Source organism: Festucalex cinctus, chromosome 7 (genome assembly GCF_051991245.1).
Source record: "Festucalex cinctus isolate MCC-2025b chromosome 7, RoL_Fcin_1.0, whole genome shotgun sequence".
In the NCBI taxonomy this organism is placed as follows: Eukaryota; Metazoa; Chordata; class Actinopteri; order Syngnathiformes; family Syngnathidae; genus Festucalex; species Festucalex cinctus.
In genome coordinates this window covers 13,131,622-13,150,856 of record NC_135417.1, presented here as the reverse complement: position 1 = coordinate 13,150,856, position 19,235 = coordinate 13,131,622, and the positions used below count along the sequence as shown (strand labels likewise).

Below are 19,235 nucleotides of genomic sequence, written 5' to 3'. Positions count from 1 at the left end.
CGCTGCAAAATGTAAACCTAACGTCTGTCATTCACAATACCGAGATAAACTCTAAATGGTCGGTGCAAACAGCGAAGTTTGTTCTTTGCTAGGCTCTCATTCCATCCAGGGATCCTAGCGTAAAACATACGCTGATAACAGTATTTTCAGCCGGAAAAAAACAACAACAGAAGTTGTCAGTAACAGTGGCAATGTAAGATGGCTGCCTTCTGGCTTCAGGGGCCTAATGATAGTACAATCATGGTTGGTGGTTAGAATAGGCTCCAGCAGCATACAAAAGTTTTGGATTTCAGTGAGTCAACTTCCCTCATCTGACCTTTCTCAGCAGAAGCTCTGGATGGATGGATGGATGGAAAAATAGATAAACATAGAAGCATAAATAGGTCTGCATTATGGGGATTAATACTGTATGTTAAATGTTGACTCCCTTATGATATCTGTATGAAATAGCATCTATTAAGTTGGTGTGCACCTTGCATGGGTCGTCAAGGCGGGCTTGCTGGGTGCTGGGTGGGAGTCGGGTCCAAGCCTCGGAGAGGCTCCGCCCCTTTACGAGCGTCGGACACCTCCAGCACAACAAAGCATGAGTGGCTCGGCAACATTGTTCCTTATCTGAACGTGCCGAATAGGGGATTTTTGTCTTTTTGGACTTTTTCTTTGCTCTTCCCATTGATGCGCAGCCCGCAGCAGGTGAGTCCGAATGTACCGAGGACGATGATGCGAAGGGTTTGTTGTTTATTTTTGTTTTGCCGCACATTCGGCGCCATTTTCGTACTCGGACTGTTTAAAGAGCCGCCGCACGGTGGAGCGACACAGACCGCTCATAGATGCACCTTATTTGCGGTATAAGTTCCAAATAAAGTCTGATCTATGGTGCATTACTACATTGCGTCCAAGCCTTATTTGTGCTGGAACAATGAATTGTGCGTTTTTCGGGGTGAAACAGCTGGGAACATCACAAATCCAAAATAGTCGCAATCTTTGCATGTAACTTGGATGGGTAAACATGGCTGGGGGCGCATGTTTTCACTCGTCTCAAACATGCATACAATTACACTGCATATTGCCCTGTGCATTCTATTTAACATGAATGAATACTTCAGGATTTGGTTCACTGTTGAAAAAAAATGAATGTTTTCTCTGTTAAACGATAAACATGATTATTTTCAATTCAATTGATGTCGGCTTAGTCCCTCTATATACAGTAATTATTTTCTTACATAACGGTTGTTCCACAAGGCACTTATTTGACGTACAGTTGTTCTTCACGCTGTCTTAAAGATGCCCCTGCTATTGAATAAAATGTTCTGCTTGACTTGCTTTCACCCCCAAGAGGGGAGGTGCTTTAAAATACCCACAGTCACTTGGCGCAGAATATAAAAATAGCTGTCTAACACACTTAAGTGACAATCGTGCAATAAGCCTCATCTCCATTGATGATCGTGCTGGATAAATATAGTTCGATAATCTTTCATGAAGCTGCAGATGTCACGTGTGGAGGATGAGGCAGAGGCAGTCTGGGTTCATGTGGTGCACCCAGCAGCAAGAAGAAAAAGCGAGGTTAAGAAATGATGTTACTCGATTGCTCGGGGTCTCCAGTTTAGTGCTGAATCAGCAGTGATGAGAGGATGTAAGTGATGCTGAAGGATGTTTGTGAGAGTGAGGTTATTGCGCTCCCATAGGAGCTTGCTGCTGTTAATCCTCTTTTGGGAATTATGATGCGTTTGGGCAGTTAGACTACTACTGTGTTGTGCGAAATCAACAAACTCCACATGCACAGTCCTTTCCTTGTGAATGACTGTGGAATTGACTCACTTTTCAACATTGTGTCCTAAATGGATACATTGTACATCATGTGTTGCACAGGGTCGATGACGGTATTGTGTTTCTTATACCACCTGATACATGCAAATCTCTTGACAAAATATTTGGAAGCCTTCTTCCTCAATGTGCTTTTGTGCACACCATTTTCGCAGCTTTGGCTGAGCCGATGTTGGAAATGGTTTTGGAATCACTTACAGTGCGACCATACTAAATCAATCAGGCTGCTTCATTCATTTCCCATGGTGGTTCATGTTACACTATCAGCAGCACTTGCCATCTGTACGTATTGATTCGTTGGGAACTGGCTTTCGATACGTTGATACTGAAATAAGCCTCTGTAACCGTGTACCCAACATAACAAAAAGGCCTCAATGTCTTAGAATGACCTTGTACCTGTTCAGTTTTAATATCCACTCAATTGTGTCTTTCCACATTAATTACACTGCGGATTTTGAGTGTTGTATAGTTTCTTTTTTTACTTTATAGGTTTCATTAAACTGTTGGATGACTAATGGCTGCTAGAGTCCGTCGATCCTCATCTAGTACGTGTTGTTTAAGTTGTTTGCATCAAGTGAACATTTAGTCCAGTGCAAATATGTCTGCATTTGTTTGCTGAACAAGTTTAATATTAGAAGTGACCAGGTTATGTGGTCTGAGGGCAAACAATCGTGATTCTGAGGGTGGAGCTCCTTGTAAAACCATGAATCAGCACAGCTGATTGTCTCAATGTCTTTACCAGCTCATCTCCATTTCACACAGACTCAAGCTGCATCCCCACACCCAGTGGGGGCTGGCAGTGAGTCCAAGTGCATGGAGAGTAGGGATGGAGCAATGTTTGGCCAGGCCAATCAGGTATTTTCACAAATATCGGCAAACGGTCTTTTAAAAAAAAAAAAAAAAAAAAAAAAAAAATGACGGCCGATAAGAGATCAATTTAAAGTTGTGTTGACTTCGGGGAACTATTTATTTAAATTTTCAGTTCACTTACCTACTTTATTGTTATTAAATTTGATTATTTTTTATTATTTACTTGCCTACTTATATTTATTTATTAATTTATTTTATTATGTGTCATTTTTGTTTTACCTGTCTTCACGGCATGTCTTTGTTCAGTTCATATTTATAAAAAAAAAAAAAAAAAAAAAAAAAAAGCACCAATATGTTTCCCTTTACTTTATTGGGCTCCTTGACTACTTATAATCGGGGGGGGAGCCCCATATCTGTCTGTCGCAAATGGAGACAGTGAGATGGCCAGTGGAGGCAGGTCGGTAGAGATAATCTCACTCGGTAACTTGGGCCCGATTAACTCTAAACTCCTGCTAATTCCTTAAGCCTACTCCTAGTAGCAAGGTAAAATGCTTTCCTTACTTTAAATAGATAAGATAATGTGTGTCCATAATGTGTGTCACCATTCCCACTCGTGTATGTAAGATCGCAAGATGGGAACATTAACACGAATTGTTAGAATTGTATGCATGGCAAGCATGGATGCATATGTACGTATATATGTGCAAATGCGTACCATGGGAATATAAATAGACGTGAGCTCGTCAGTAAAGGCGAACTAATGAGTCCAGGCATCCTGAGCGCAAACAGCTATTTATATACCGTACCTCCTCCTCCTCTTCCTCATTCAGCCCTCCTGTCTCACTTCATGTCAGAGCTGCTGTGAAGCATCACACACACATATCAAATGAGACTGAATTTCAAATTGAACTTGTTTGAAAATGTTTGTTTTTTATGGCAAATTGTATACATTTTAATCTACTTAAAAACTGCGTCCAAGAAAAAAACCAAAACAATTTAAGGAAGTTCAGTATCACATTTCATTCACAATATTCCTGTCGGGGAATTAATTCAACTCACTCTTGCTTGAGGGTGGCCTACTTCATCTATAATTTACCTCATTAGAGAGACTAATTATGTAGTATTGAGGGCACCCTTTTTCTTTACCGTGTGCACTGGTATTTATTTCATTGGCTCCACGGTGCATTAAAAAAAAAAAAGACACTGCACTTCATGTAGCGAGACCACTTTTGTTATCTCCATCAGTCAAGTGATGAAGACTCCCCCCTGCTCAGCTGGCTGATAGCTGAGATGTTAGATAGGCAACTCAAAATGGAGGAGGCAGCAGGCACAAGCTCAGCTGGTCCATTAAGAGCATGTCTGCTTCCTGACAATCAGAATTGAGATGACAGAGCATTAAAAGACCCAGTGGAGGCTGTGAGCACTGATGCATAGTTGCGTGGGTGCGTGTGTGTGTGTGGTGACCTAGGGAAAAGGCCTATGGGGGTCTCTTGGGGGGAAGGGTAGTCAGGATTAGTTATAGAGTGCAGTGTAGTTATTGGTCACTGGACTCAAACAATGGGAGGGCTAAAGAGGATTTTAGTGTGTGTGTGTGTATGTTTATGTGTGTATGTTTATGTGTGTGTGTGCACCCCCCTCCCCCTGCATTTCCAATGGGAGGTGCATGCATGGTATAGTGGGCCAAAGCGCGCACCCTTTGGGGCGGCCCTGTACATCTGGAAGATTGGCCTGCCCCTCTGTCTGCCTGCCGGGCCCCCCCCCCCCCAGTTCATACACGGCAGCGGGGGACTCGAACTCATATGGCGGACATTAACACGGCGACATTAGTGAGCAATTATGCAGGACTTAGTTCAGACGAGGTGTATCGCTAATGTAAGGGCGCCATCTCAGCCAGCAGAGGTTGCGTGATTGCGTAATGCTGGCAGTTCATTTCAGCCAGTCGGCGGCTTTAATCGGCAAGTAAGGCCTTTCTAAATATGTGCGATCTGTCCTCTGCACAACCCCAACAAAGTCATGTTCATTCAACTGTCAAGTGTACAGTTACAATCTGGCTTTTTGGAGATTTCCTTTTTGAAATTGTTGCAAGGTTTCTGTATGTTGAATAAGTGGATGTGTCAGGAGCCAAACCTTCACACTTGTCTACTTTCCAAAATGTCTTGAAAAAGTTGGTGTGTGTACTTTGTATCAAATCAGTCTATTGATTCAGTTGGCTATACAAAAAAAAAAAAAAAAAACATTTTGTGTTTCCCTGTCATCAAACTGTTCTCGTATGCGAGAAGGTAAAACTACACAGGTTGGTGTGCAATGTTGGCGCGGATGGTACAAGCGATGCTAATAGGCACCTACACGGTGTAGAATGCTTCCTTTGTGACCGTAAGATTTAATGAGTCTGCAACAGGCGATTGTGATATTGGACACACCATCCAACAAGGACAGCTATTGTAGGATTCTGTGCATGTGCGTGCGTTGCAGGATGTCGACTGTATGCATGAGTGTGTATTGTGAATGTAGTCTGTGGTTGACAGTTGGCTAAATGCCACTAAAAGGGGAAAGACAGCATCATTGATTGATTGTTGATAGTAATTCAATGTATGAATGCTTGGAATAGACAAAATAAGTTTACATTATCATTGTAATATTATTAGTTATGAAACCTTAGAAGCAGAGAGATCAACTAAAGGAAAATGTTTTGGTTTCTATACTTGATAATAATGTTTGATGCATACATACACAAGCTTGGTGTATATTTATTAGCATATGTTTGCCAAACAGAATTACGCATGTTTACGACACACAAGCTTATAGTTGATTGAGCCTAATCCCGTTTGTTGTGTTTCAAGAACAACAGTGTTGTGCTCTGTCGCTTTCGGAAAAGCACCGCGACCTGTCGACATTTCTGACTGGTTTCTTCTTCTCCATCCCAGTGGCTACCATGACAACAGAGGCAAGTGCCGCGAGCGAGGCGGACACTGAAGGCAAGCAGAAGGCTAGCGCCGCTGAACCCGAACCTGAGAACAAGCAGAGTCCAGAAGCAACGGCGCCAGAGCCAGAAGGTGAGCAGTCGAGCAAGAAGGCGCTGGGGCAGGCCGCTGAGTCCGCCTCTGCCGATGCAGCCTCCTCACCTGAAGAGGAGCAGCTGAAGCCTCGCACCCGAACCTCCGCTGGCAAAGGCCTCTCTCGCCTCTTTTCCTCTTTTCTTAAACGCCGCTCGCAGTGCTCAGAAGGCGAAGGCTTTGAGGCAGAGAAAGCACGGGAGGAAAAGGAGGACAAAGAAGAACAGGCTGGGGAAGTGGGAGAGGAAAAAGTGAAAACTGAAGAAAATGATGCTCTCCTAGAGGAGAAAGCAGATTCAAAAGAGGTCAAACAAAGTGAAGAGAAACAACAGAGTGAAGAAAAAAAGAGTGAGCCCGAGAAAATAGAAAAGAAGGGCAGTAAAAAGAAAAAGAAAGAAACCAAGAAGAAATCGGAAGAAAGGGATGCAGAGAAGGTGAAAACCGCAGAGGAGAAAAAGGAGGAGGAGAAGAAAGAGGAGGAGAAGAAAGCAGAGCAAAAAGAAGAGGCCAAGTTAGAGGAAGTTGTAGAAATAGAAGAAGAAAAATTGGAGACGAAACAAGAGAAGAGAACAGAAGATAAATGCACTGAAACAGAGCCCGAGAAGGAGACTATAGAGGAGGAAAAAGTTGATAAAAAGGTTGCAAAGAAAAAAGAAAAAGAGGGAAGGGTGAAGAAAAAGGAAGAAGAAAAAGCGAAGAAAAAAGCAGAGGAAGAAGAAAGGGCAAAGAAGAAGCGAGAAGAAGAGAAGGCAAAGGAGGCAGAAAAAGCCAAGAAGAAAGAGGAGGAAAAGGCAAAAAAGAAGGAGGAGGAGGAGAAGGTGAAGGAGGAGAAATTAAAAAAGAAAGAGGAGGAAAAATTGAAGGAGGCTAAAAAGAAAGAGGAGGAGAAATTGAAGGAGGCCAAAAAGAAAGAGGAGAAACTGAAGGACAACAAAAGGAAAGAAGAGGAAGCTTTGAAGGAGGCCCAAAAGAAAGAAGAGGAGAAACCAAAAGAGCCCAAAAAGAAGGAAGAGGAAAAGGGAAAGAAGAAGGCAGACGATAAACAAGAAGAAGACAAAGGGAGGAAAAAAGAAAAAGTGAAAAAAGGCAAGAAGGACGAGGAGGAAGCGCGGGCGAAAGCACCAATTGCTGCCCCAGAACCAGAACTTAAAACGGAGCCAGAAACTGAACACGCTCCTGATCAGCACTCACTCAACAGCGCAGAGATGCAGGTCAGTGCAAAAAGTGCAAATTGCAATCTTAAGCATCGTTTTCGACACTCGTGCTACTCAGCCCAAATTTTCAAACTCGTGCTATGCTATGCACTTAGCTCTTCTCCTATTCTTACTCCTCCAGCAGCCAGCTCCAGACGAAGCCAAGGAACAAGCTGCAATCGAGGAGGAGCCCGAAGAAGCCGAAGTCGTGGAAGAGCAGGAGGATGCCGAGAAGAAAGAGGAGGAAGCAGAAGCAGAGGAGACGCAAGCAAAGGAAGATGAGGAGCCCGTGAAAGACCAAAAGAAGAGTGAGAAGAAGGGTGACGATGCCAAAGGCTCCAAACGACAGAAAACAATTCAGTGCAAAGTCACTTTGCTGGATGACGCTCAGTATGAGTGTGAGCTTGATGTAAGCGATCGCACAAAGTTACAAGCTGTTCACAACCGTTTCTGATTGCATCTTCTCATTTAGAAACATGCTAAAGGACAAGAGCTTATCACTAAAGTGTGCGACAACCTCAACCTACTGGAGAAAGATTACTTTGGCCTTGCGCACTGGGAAACACCAACCAGCAAGGTCGGCTTCAAACTTAACATTCATTTGCATGGATTGTGTTAGTGTAGCACTCCCTTTCGTTCAATTTATTTAACAAAAAAAAATTACAAGTTGGCTGTGAATAGAGGAGATGTTGATCAACAAAAGCAGAGTTCATGTTGACAATTTAGCAAATGTGTTCAGAAAGTCTCAACCTGAGATTTGTGCTTTCAAGCTGTTCTATTTTTCCGGGGTTACCTTTTCTGAAATATTGTATATAACTCTGTATAAGAGAAAATGGTGAAATATTTCTGTGTAAATTGATGCACGTTAATGGTCAGGAAAAAAATGGGTGCAAAATGGTCATTAGCAAGCTCATTTGGTATCAGTAGAAACAAAACTAATATTTCTATTTATATATTATTCTATTTTCCAGACATGGCTGGAACCTGCCAAGGAAATCAGGAAACAGGTGCCAGGTGCTGTCTACGAGTTTACTTTCAACATAAAGTTCTATCCTCCTGACCCGGCACAGCTTACTGAAGACCTCACAAGGTGAGTTTCACGTATTGTGCTTTTGTTAGACAACCTTCTGCCTTTAGATTCATATTTAGGAATGCGAAGCAAACTTGTATTTGAATGAATGGGAACTACCTCATTCATGTTTGATCCATTCTCTTCTCTTCTCTTTTTCCAGGTACTATTTGTGTCTCCAGCTGAGGAAGGACATCATGAATGGGGTTCTTCCATGTTCCTTTGTCACCCTATCCCTGCTGGGCTCTTACACAGCACAGTCGGAGCTTGGTGAATATGACCCGGAAGTCCATGGAGCTGACTATGTGAAAGATCTTAGTCTTGCTCCTGGACAGAGCAAAGAGCTGGAGGAAAAGGTGATGGAGTTACATCGTACTTATAGGTAAGCCTCTAGGAGGTATCAAAAGTTCAAGAATCAGAACTCGTAGACAAGATTGGATTCAGAACCCTCTTTGTATACGCAAGGTCAATGACTCCAGCCCAAGCAGACATGCTGTTCCTGGAAAATGCCAAGAAACTTGCAATGTATGGTGTGGACCTTCACCAAGCCAAGGTAATATTCTGTTAGAGACCAGAGTGTCATTCATTGAACTAATGTAACTCAGTGTGCCGTATCCACAAATGTCGCAATAATATAACTGTATTGTAATTTGTAAATAACTAGAAAGGACACATTGACACTGTTACACCATGTCTGTCCAAAATAACACATTGGGCATGATAACATGGCCAAACGTGATAATTGCAACACTAAACAAAGCGTTAATAAATAAATAAATAAATAAATACATAAATAAATCATGTCGGGTGGCAATAAACATGCTTTTGAACTTCATGACCTCATAGTGTTTGAAAGTCTGCCCCCCAGTGGCCGAGTGTTGAAAGCGCAGGACTACGTAATGGCCTGTTACTTTGACTGTGTTTGTGCTTTTGCAGGATCTTGATGGTGTGGACATTACACTTGGTGTTTGTTCTGGCGGTCTGATGGTTTATAAGGACAAGCTGAGAATCAACCGTTTCCCTTGGCCAAAAGTTCTCAAGATCTCTTACAAACGCAGCAGCTTCTTCATTAAGATCCGGCCGTCTGAGGTAAATCAAAATACACATTTTTCAATGTTTTTTTTTTTTTTTTTTTTGCATATCATGACTGCGTCTTCTGGTAACAAAAAATACATTTATTTTTTGCTCTATATTATATATACTGCATATTGGTCCTGATGGGTTAGTTACTGTGTTAATCGAGGGCCGTTTTCACTTTCTTTCTTTATTCACAGTTTTCATAGTCGTAATATTTTATATGACTGAAATTCAGTATATTAGTCGGTGTGACAGCACGGGATTTAGAATGCACTAATGCGACCTTGCTCCAGGGTAAATGTCATGCTTCGTGCTGTGTGCCAGACTAATGTGATCAACCGAATGTGACCCTTTTTGACCCCGCCTTAATTGTTTTGTTTTCTTGGCACGCAGCAAGAGCAGTATGAAAGCACAATCGGCTTCAAACTCCCAAACTACAAAGCCTCAAAGAAGTTGTGGAAAGTTTGCGTTGAGCATCACACCTTCTTCAGGTAAGAACAAGTTGATCTTGCCGACTTTGAATGTCATGCCCCTTCTTGCCCAACACATGCCTGTCCTCTGCATAATTGGCTAACTGGAGCCTAATCCATGAAATTGGCTCCAGCTACAGTGCACTCGCCCTGACCTTAGAATGAACCACTAAGGGTCAAAGTTGTTGCTCACCAAGTTATGCAACGCTGGCAATTTTGGAATTCCAAATAATGTACACTAGTGCGTCTATTGGCTTGTTGCTCCATGGCTCCAATGAAATAGAAAAAAAAACAAAAACAAAAACACGTCTTTTTCCTCAGGGTTTCAACAACTGAGCCTCCCTCGTCACGACGCTTCCTGGTCCTGGGCTCCAAGTTCAGGTACAGCGGTCGCACCCAGGCCCAGACCCGGCAAGCCAGCTCCATGATCGACCGGCCCGCCCCTCGCTTCACACGCTCTGCAAGCAAACGCCTCTCCCGCAATTTAGATGGAGGTATGTTCCGGAGTACGCAAACATTTGGTCATGAAACACAGATAGAGAAAGATATGCTTCTTTCGGTCTAACGGCTGTAGACAAGACTGTCCGGAGCCTCACAGCATCAACCAGGTGTGAGGTTGATGACTGGTCGTCGGTGCTTGTTTCTGAAAACCCGCATCCTTCCCTCGAATTTCCAGGTACCCGGAATTGTGTGGCGCTTTGCCCCCCCGCACCCTATATTATTTGTGCTTACTAATGGCTTTATGGTTTCCTTTAATATCCATGCTTCCTTTGCCATGTTTAACGCTCTGACCAGAAAGACCATTCAACTATGGATGTTGATGTCAGTTCATTGAACTGTTCAGCCAACCACTTTGTCTTTTCCCTGGCATGATTCCAGGGTGTCTTTGGTCACTGTACAATATGCCCGTTTGATTCAGGCTTCACATTGTTGTTGTTTTTGGCTCGCTCAGAAGTTGCAGCTTGATGTTTGTTATGCACCGCCTTCAGTAGCTTCTTTCTCGTCATCTTCACTTGGCTTCCATTTTTGTAACCATTTGTGCTTTAATCACTTATTGAAACAGCATTGCCATTTTTTGGGCATAGCGTTTGTGCTGAATGGCCAAATTAGAAAAACGTAACCGCTGAGCTTTCTCGCAAACCTCACCGAGATCTTGCTTAAACGCTTTTCATGTACTTGAAACAGCAGAGGAAAACCTCATCAGATAATCAATCATCTCTTCACAGCCAGAAGTGAGTCTGAACAGACATTTATTCAGTCCTGGAATACTCAGGCAGGCAGTCGGCCGTGGTGGGAGCTTTCATCTGATGCACGACTGCAGACGAGAAACGATGAATGGTCAACCCTGGCCGAACGAGATCCCGCCTTGCCATTTTCCTCGTCTTTTGATTTTGTAGAACGGCCAGGTATGAGCATTTGTAACGCCTGCAAGCTTCAGAAGCATATTTGCCTTCAGAGGTGTGCTCATCCTCAATGTGCATTTCTTGAACACTTCTGTCTTTTTGTTCATTTGGTGTAAATGATTTTTCTTCTCATATTGTCAGCTAATCTCAGCTTGGCAAGCGTGAGCTCTATTGACAGGCTATTGCGACCGGCACAGGAGCGAGACCATGATTGGTTCCACCACTTTGATCCAATTGCCAGCCCGTCCTTGTATAAAAATGTCGATAAACCTCAGCGTGAGTCACTGTGTGATAGTATGATTTGCAAGCAGACTTGGAATATTGTTAATGCATCATATTTCGTGTTCCGTTCCTGCTTCTCCTCCATGCAGCTCAGCTCGTCGTGAAGGATGAGGAAGCTATGTCTGTCCAAGAGCAAGAATTGACAGATGAGGAGGTCATTGAGAGGCTAGAGGAGATGGTGATGGTGGTGGAGAAGCTAGAAGAGATGGAAGATTTGCAGAGGAGGCTGAAGAAAGTTAAAGATTTAGAAGAGAGGCTCCAAGAAGTAGAAGAGGTGTCAGATAGAATTCAGGAGGTGATCGAAGAGGAATTAGGGGAACAAGAAGTTACCAAGCTAAAGGAGGAGGAACTGCAGAAAGAAAGTCGAGCCATAACACGGACTGTGTTGAAAAATTCTGCGATGATCGTGAAGAACATGAATGAGGACGAAGAAAAAGATGAATTAGAGGAGCAAATAAAAGAGGTGTTTTTAAAGGGCCTTTTGCCTGAGGAAGACGATGCTGAAAAAGATGAGAATTTGTTTGATTACAGTCTGAGGGAGAAGCTACGTCAGATAGAAGACGAATGGAAAGATGAAGTGGAGGAAAAGTTTCATTTGCAACCTGTCAATTCCTCTTCTCAGGTATCTTATCAGAGGGAGGTAAGGACTAAGAAAAAAGTAGCTTTTGTGGATCAGAGGCCACAGAGGCTCGATGCTATGGAAGATACACTTCGAAAGATAATCTCAGAAAAGACGTGCCAAGACAGTGAGATTGGATTGAAGACAGAAATATTGGAGGAAACATCTGAGAGGGAACTTAGTGAGGTTGAAGGTGGATCTTCACTAGACAAAGATAAGGATATGTGGTCTGTGCTTTTTGACTGTCCTCCATACACGCCTATTATCAAAGCATCAGGTACAGTCAAGGCATTTCGCATTGAGCTTTTTAAATCTTCTCGCTCATTTTTTTTGTCATTTGTAGCGTTAACCATAAAACAATGGCTACCGTGATGCTTCCGAATGTGATATTCTATGGCTTTCGCACTGTGTTTTGCACTTATGAACAAAATTCTTTTCAACGGCTTCCTGCACGTCGACCAGCTTTGCTTCATTTCGAGCTTTGGTGCAACGTACTTATGTCCAAGTATTGAATTTGTTTTTCTTCATCTTGTTCAGTTACATCAGCGAAACGCGTTGCGCTGGATGAGGGTGAGTTTTTCACTTCAAAATCAGTGGTTACAGCACTTGTGGATAAAAGGGTCTTAGTAGAAGAGCGACCAGTGGGCGACATTCGTCCACCACAGACCTTACTAGAAAGAGAAGATGACTGGTTTGTATTGCTGGATGTTGTTGCCAGATATGCACAACCAGGTACTGCCGTGTTCCCCTCTGCTGCTTTCAGAACACTAAGCTTTCTCGTGCCTTGTTCTCATGCTCGCACATTTTACTCATCAGTTATCTTGACGGAACCTGGCCATATGGAGGCAGAAAGTTCGTTCTCTATGGTTGAAACACTTGAGGAGATTAGGGAGGTGCAACTTGAAGCGGCAGAGATAAGAGAAGAGGCGCCAACATATCTTCAAGAAATCCAACAACAGCCGGTGAAAGAACGAGACGATGATTGGTTTGTGTTGCTGGATGTTGTTTCCAAAGACAGCAGTTATGTAGCACCAGGTATTGCTAACGTCCTTTATATTGCTTCACATCACAGCTTTACTAAAGCAAACAACGACGTTGAGCTTTGCTGGCATTTTTATCTAAAAGCCCTTCTGTGTCGGCTTTGAGAGTTTGTATCTTCTTCTTGTAGCTGCTGTTGACGTGTCTGCGAAACAAGATGTCTCTCTGACTGACGTGCCAGTTGAAATGAGAGACGTAGTAGTGAAAGAAACAGAAATGAAAGAGGATCTGAGGCAAAATGAGGTCACAATGTCAGCCAGTCAAAGAGAAATAGACGACGATTGGTTTTTGCTGCTGGATGTTCCCACCAGAGAAACACAGTTTGTACCACCAGGTATTGCCAACATCCAAACATGCTCTTCCTTCATACGTGGAGCCACCACTGATTTAATATTTTCACATCCTTCTTCTTGTCAAGTGACTCAGGCTGGGTATGTTCAGAGTTACGCTGAAAAAAGCATTTCTACTGTGGTTGAAGAAAGAGTGGAGGTGGTGCAAAAAGAAGAGGCTTTGAAGAAAATTTATCCTGAGCTGAAAAAAATCCCATCAGTCATAAAGAGAGATGATGACTGGTTTCTACTGCTGGATGTTATTCCCAGAGAAACGACCTTTGTACCCCCAGGTACCCGCATCTCACTTTCGTCTTGTGCTTTTCACACACGTCAGTGCACCAGAGGAATCTAATTTTCACTTCTGAAATAGTTCCCCTAGCGAAGGCAGCTCAAATCTATCCGGATGTCGGACCTGCGATTGAAGTGAAAGCGATCGAGGTGAAACCGCTGCCGGTTGGTTTGGACCAGATGAGAGCGCGTCCATCCCAACCACAGCCAGAGAAAGATGATGACTGGTTTGTGGCATTTGATGCTGTCGGCGATGAGGTCATTAGACTACCATCAGGTATACAGTTTAGGCTTGAGCTCACTGACAACAAAGCTTATTTACCATTGATTGGCCAAAAGAAACATTCATTTTTTTTTTTTTTTTCCCCCTGTTGCCTATCTGCTTGTGCCAGACGCGCCCGTTGAAATTACTCCAGCTATAAGGAAGCCCTTTGAGGCTGAGGTGTTAACCACTGAGACTAGAACATGGGAGATGAAGATAATTGGTGAGAACACCCGGCTTGATGAAACACGAATTTCAGAAATGAGACCAGTTGTACCAGCATCAGGCAGAGAAGGAGAAGATGATTGGTTTGAACTGTTCCAACAACAAACCAGACTAGAAAAAACAGCTCCTTTACCATCAGGTATTCATCACTAAATGTATCGTCAGTTATCAGTTATGCTGTACAACTTTCATTTCAATCGGCATGATTGACTATTTTTTTTTCTGTCAGTTGCTGTGGTTGAGAATATAGTGGATGTGACCGCAGTTAAAGAAAGAAAACAAAAATCCAGCATAGAAGAAGTGAGGCTGCCGGTGAAGTTAGTTGAAATGAAACCACAACCACGAGAGGTGGATGATGACTGGTTTTTGTTTTTAGATGCAGTACAAGTGCCAGGTATATCTGTTTTACATCACGCACACCACAGTTTCATTTACATTTCTGTTCCATAAACATATTTTTAGGTATCAATTAAATAGATTGCCTTTTTTGGCGAAGCTTAATTTCAACTTTTTTATTCTACAATAGTGGCTGAACCGGTCCAAAAATATCCTGATGTCGCTGCAGCTGAATCTTTTGCAGTCATAGAGCAGAACTCACTGCAGAAAATTACTGTAGTGGAGCAGATATGGATGCAAAAGAAGTTGCAGCAGCAGCAACCAGTTCAAACAGGGAGAAAGCTGGAGGATGATTGGTTTACGCTTCTCGATGTGCCTCCTAGGAAAACAGGTATATTTGAAAGGACATGCAAACATTTGTCACATCACTGGGTCATTTCAAGCAGCTAGTCGGCTTTTCAACCGGCTGCATGGGTTCTGCTTGCTGAAGTTCATTCTACATGCTCAGCATTTAATGATATTCTATGAAATCAGCTGCCGTCGCTGAGCGCTTCAGATTCCCGGCAGAAGTTCCAAGCGCGAAAACGTCTGAGAGCAAAACAAGGATTTCTGTTTTTGCGAAACCCCAGTTTGAGAAACGGATCCGGGAAGAAAGACGGCCCCTCAAACACACTCATGTCCATGATGATTGGTTTGTTCTGCTCGATGCTGGCCGCAGATTCAGAAAGCCAGGTATTCTCTCCTTTTATGTGCAACTTGCACGTGGTTTTGCTTTTTGACCCTTGCAGCGTTTTGTTCTTCAGATTGAAGAACTCTCGCTTCCTAATCTCATTTTCTCAGCCACATTGCGCTTGGTAGCTCCCTGCTTCCTAACAAGAACTGTACAGTCACTTGTCATTCTTTCCACTTGGTGGAATTGTGTATGTGCTCTACTCAAGTTGTCTGTGAAGGAGAATTCAAGGTAAAGTATACTACAGTGTGTGCGCTCATTCCCTAGAGGCTTGCGATAAAGTACAACAAGGCAGTTTGGCAGTGTGGAGTTTGTTTTTGAGATCATTGTTTTTTCAACATTGATTTCTAACGCAAGGTCCCTTCTGCTTTGTCTGTCTTGTGTTCAGTGGTGACCACACAGAGAAGCGCCCGTCCTGTCAGCGCACCAGTCTTCTCCCAAGCCGCTCTGGCGGAGGCTGGAATTCCAATGGCACCCTTGGACCAGCCTCAGACCTCCACTCCAATCAGGACAGGAATCAAAGAGGAGAGGAAGCTTGAGGTCACTTTAGAAGTTGTTGAGCCATCAAAGAGCGAGGACAAGGTAGTCATTTCATTTTACGTTTACCGTTTCAGTAAATATGGGTCCAAAATAGTCATTTGCATTCAAATAATTTCATGAATGAGAAAAAAAATGAGCGATCAGGGAATGTTCTCTGAACTATGTCTCTTGCTGCTGTAGTCAGCAGTATGGACTGACCAGAGAACTGACACCTCACTGACACTTTCCATCAATGGGGACATTCAGGTTAGTGTCGGTCTCCTCTCCAGCCTCTGAGACATGTTTCCATTCAAGACAACAAGCGGAAGGTATGCTAACGTGTCTCCCTCTCTCCTCGCAGTCTGAGGTGACAAGCAGAGAGGTGGTGCAGTTGCGAAAGGTCAGATTCTTAGCCGTGCGTGCGTGTCATTTCGCCATTCCTGCTGACAATTTGCTTCCGTCCAAAACAATAATTTCATCTTCTTCTCATATGCATCCATGTAGCTAGGCCATATAATGTTCAAGGAATCTCAGGTTGTTATCAAACAGGCAAGAATGGATATATTTGTAAACCGTATGGATTATGATTGCATAATTGTATTTTTGCCTCAAGGTTTACACACATTTGCCTTGAATAGTAATTTACCTCAATGCATGCACTAGAATGCATTTGCATGGATATAATGTGCAGTAAAAACACGGCATGTTAACCACATTTTTATTCCCACCACATGCTTGTTTCTTTATTTAACATCAGACTAGAGGACTTAAACCTGCACGGATTTGATTATTAGTCTAAGTCCCTTCGCCTCCAACTATTTTGCATGTTGACTCTTGGCAGCTCCTTGTCTTTTGTTTCCTTAACACAACAGCGAACATCATAGTGTGCATGTGCGACATGTAGCTACCTTCAGAGGAAACTGACACCCTGACTCCTCCCTTTTTGTTGTGTTCATTTTTCACAGAAAAGAGCTAAGAAAATTGAGGGTGACTCAATTTATATGAGACATAGCCTTTTAATGTTGGAGGTTTGTATCCCCACTGGAGATGTCACGTCTCTCGCTTTTGTTTTCTTGCTCTTTGGTGCACTGGCTGCTGTTTCATGTCACGCTTGCATGAAGGCTTGATTCTCAACACGTGCGATTGGCGATGTAGATGACTAAACAAATGTGTGTTTATCTAATCCGCTTGTTCCAGGAGTGTGCAGCTAAACGCTGAAGGCCTCGGCCAATAGGGCTGTTCTTCTTGATATTTGCACTCATTGCACTTGACAGTCCATAAAAATATCCTTCGAGTGAGGGGCAGCAATCGAAACATGATTCACAAGAAGATTTGGACATGGTGTCATGAAAACAAATATGGTGCCGTGTTAGGGAATCAGTAGTCAAAAGGGGAAGTCAACCTTAAACATTTCTTGACAATAATATGTTATGTGACCTCACTAGTCTAAACATGAATATTGCATTTTGGAACATGAGTTATGAAGCCGTTTTTATCCATCTTAGAAGGCTCACGAACAACCAATCAGAGCTCACCTTTTTTTCTGAAGTAGTGCTATGATTGGTTGTTACCTGAGCAACTGTGATGTCATTTTCACTCGACGAGTGGCAAAATGTCTGCCTTCTGATATTGCAATATGAACCAATATTAACCAGAATAACATATTTAGATTAGAACATCTTATTGCCAAAAAATACAAATAAAATTGGGGGGTTGACTTCCCCTTGAATGCTATTTTGTACAGACATTGTGTATTTGTAACTGGTGTTGTTTCTTGTCGTCTACGGTCAAATTATTGCTACTTTGGGTGACGCTGAATGTCACCCTGACTTATAATGTAGCACTATGAATCACACTGTTGTCTTCTTCCAACTCAATTAGGAATGTACAAATAGAACGCATGTGGTTGATGAAATATTTACACAATTGTTTTTTACACTAGATCATCAATATATCTTCCTGTTATGCTTATGCGCTTCTCTTGCCAATGCTTTCGCCACCTCATTTGCTTGAAACGCATGCACTGACAGTCTGCAATTTTGCAACTAAAATCAATCTACGAATGGAATTCTAATTTAGCATGAATTATTAGCCATTAGAAATGGAAAATAAGAATAATTACGCCCTGCCATATGGCTCTAAGTTGGGGACACTTAACATGAAGTTGCTCTATGCGCCACATGTAATGATTAGCACTAGTTCCTGACTAAAGATTTGACTACATTATGAGTGATTGCACATCCGTAGAGGTCAACTTGATGCTAAATGTTCAACATTATGGCTGCTTGGTTCATTTGTGTTGAATACATTCTTCTTCTTCGTCTTCTTCTTCTTCTTCTTCACGGAACATTGCGTTGCAAAATAAGTCTCAACCCGCTGATCAATAAATAAATTTCACGATCCAGAATACTTAAGATGTAACTCATTAACTGTCCAAATTCAATCACTAACTTTGCTTTTGCTTATTTTTCATATTTGATCAAACCTTTCCCAATGGTAATGATAATGCCTGATGAATTTTCTTTTTCCTCCCGCCCTGCTGCCATATTCCATCTTCCTCCAACCCAATTGCCCTCCTTCCCTTCACCCGGCCTTTCCCTTTTTGTAGGAGTTTGACAAGCCCCAGGAGGACCTGCTCAGGCATCACGCTAGTATCAGCGAGCTGAAGAGGAACTTCATGGAAGCTATGCCAGAGTCCAGGCCCAGTGAATGGGACAAGCGTCTGTCCACGCACTCACCGTTGCGTACCCTGGGGGTCAACGGTCAGCCCGGTGCAGATGGGGTAAGTCTCACACAGCAAACTGCACATTACTGTATGAAAAGAAACCGGAAAAAAAACAAACACACACGATGAATCAAATGCAGAAAACGTGACGCATACTTTATATGCATGCGCCCTATCATCATATATCAGAGATCTGCTCATAGTTGGACAGCTGTTAAGGTTGTTGTGTGTGTTTGGAAAGCCAAGTTTGTGCTAGTATCCTTGTGCAAGTTTGAATGTTTTTGTTTATTTTTATCACTGTTCCATGTGATCAATTGACTGGAATTATGTCATATTCTAAATTGCTTTCTTGGTTGTTCGAGAGTTTGATGGAGAATGATTGCGCGCGCATGTTCGGACTTCTTCATGGCTACGGCATGTAAGATGCAGCACACGCATGATCTGATGGAGAATGGAGGTTGGACGGGTTGAATCGGGTCTGCACTTGTAAATATTGTCACGCAGTCAAGTTTGATGGGGATGAGGCATTTTCGAGTTTCTAGCGACATGCTTCATCGCACACGCATCAGATGTTTCTGACGCGTCCGCGTCGCGTGCATGGCATGCGGGGAATGACGTCCTCCCTGGAAGTTTTGCACGTTTTCACACACTGCAAAGTTTCCTTCCCTGCTCTCTTCATCATGTGTTTTCTGCCTCGATGACTTTTTTTTTTTTTTTTTTGCTCTCTTTTTGTTTTCTTCCCACTCCGCTTTTACACTTCACTGCTGCTTTCTCCAAACCTTTTGTTGGTTCCTGAAGCTGCGCTCGATGTTTTGAACTTCTCGCCGCCATCAGCCATCGTAATCGGTAACTAAATCATAACGAGAATAACTGGTAATCTTGAATTGCATCTTGCATAATGTGATTTGAAACATCACACCAGATATCGCCTTTCAGACGGATGAAGGATTATAGGATACTTTCTCACGTAGTTCCCGTTTAAC

General features: G+C 42.8%; 1 protein-coding gene across 10 annotated transcripts in view; it reads left to right on the top strand.

Annotated features, from left to right (window-relative positions):
• The window catches only part of LOC144022882 (uncharacterized), a 31,607-nt gene that overhangs the window by 4,661 nt on the left and 7,711 nt on the right, over positions 1 to 19,235 (top strand). For 4 of the 10 annotated variants that reach the window (XM_077528052.1, XM_077528053.1, XM_077528051.1 and 1 more), the window contains 26 exons: positions 5,556 to 6,895; positions 7,020 to 7,286; positions 7,350 to 7,454; positions 7,849 to 7,967; positions 8,110 to 8,328; positions 8,412 to 8,499; positions 8,883 to 9,035; positions 9,417 to 9,514; positions 9,815 to 9,987; positions 10,068 to 10,169; positions 10,720 to 10,899; positions 11,038 to 11,172; positions 11,268 to 12,074; positions 12,335 to 12,832; positions 12,966 to 13,169; positions 13,254 to 13,457; positions 13,538 to 13,732; positions 13,848 to 14,081; positions 14,172 to 14,336; positions 14,469 to 14,669; positions 14,813 to 15,010; positions 15,397 to 15,590; positions 15,729 to 15,794; positions 15,889 to 15,927; positions 16,493 to 16,555; positions 18,136 to 18,309. In XM_077528052.1, the coding sequence (XP_077384178.1) occupies positions 5,564 to 6,895; positions 7,020 to 7,286; positions 7,350 to 7,454; positions 7,849 to 7,967; positions 8,110 to 8,328; positions 8,412 to 8,499; positions 8,883 to 9,035; positions 9,417 to 9,514; positions 9,815 to 9,987; positions 10,068 to 10,169; positions 10,720 to 10,899; positions 11,038 to 11,172; positions 11,268 to 12,074; positions 12,335 to 12,832; positions 12,966 to 13,169; positions 13,254 to 13,457; positions 13,538 to 13,732; positions 13,848 to 14,081; positions 14,172 to 14,336; positions 14,469 to 14,669; positions 14,813 to 15,010; positions 15,397 to 15,590; positions 15,729 to 15,794; positions 15,889 to 15,927; positions 16,493 to 16,555; positions 18,136 to 18,309 (6,213 nt within the window). In that variant the 5' untranslated portion in view covers positions 5,556 to 5,563. The other 6 variants (XM_077528056.1, XM_077528055.1, XM_077528054.1 and 3 more) reach the window with 5 other exon arrangements.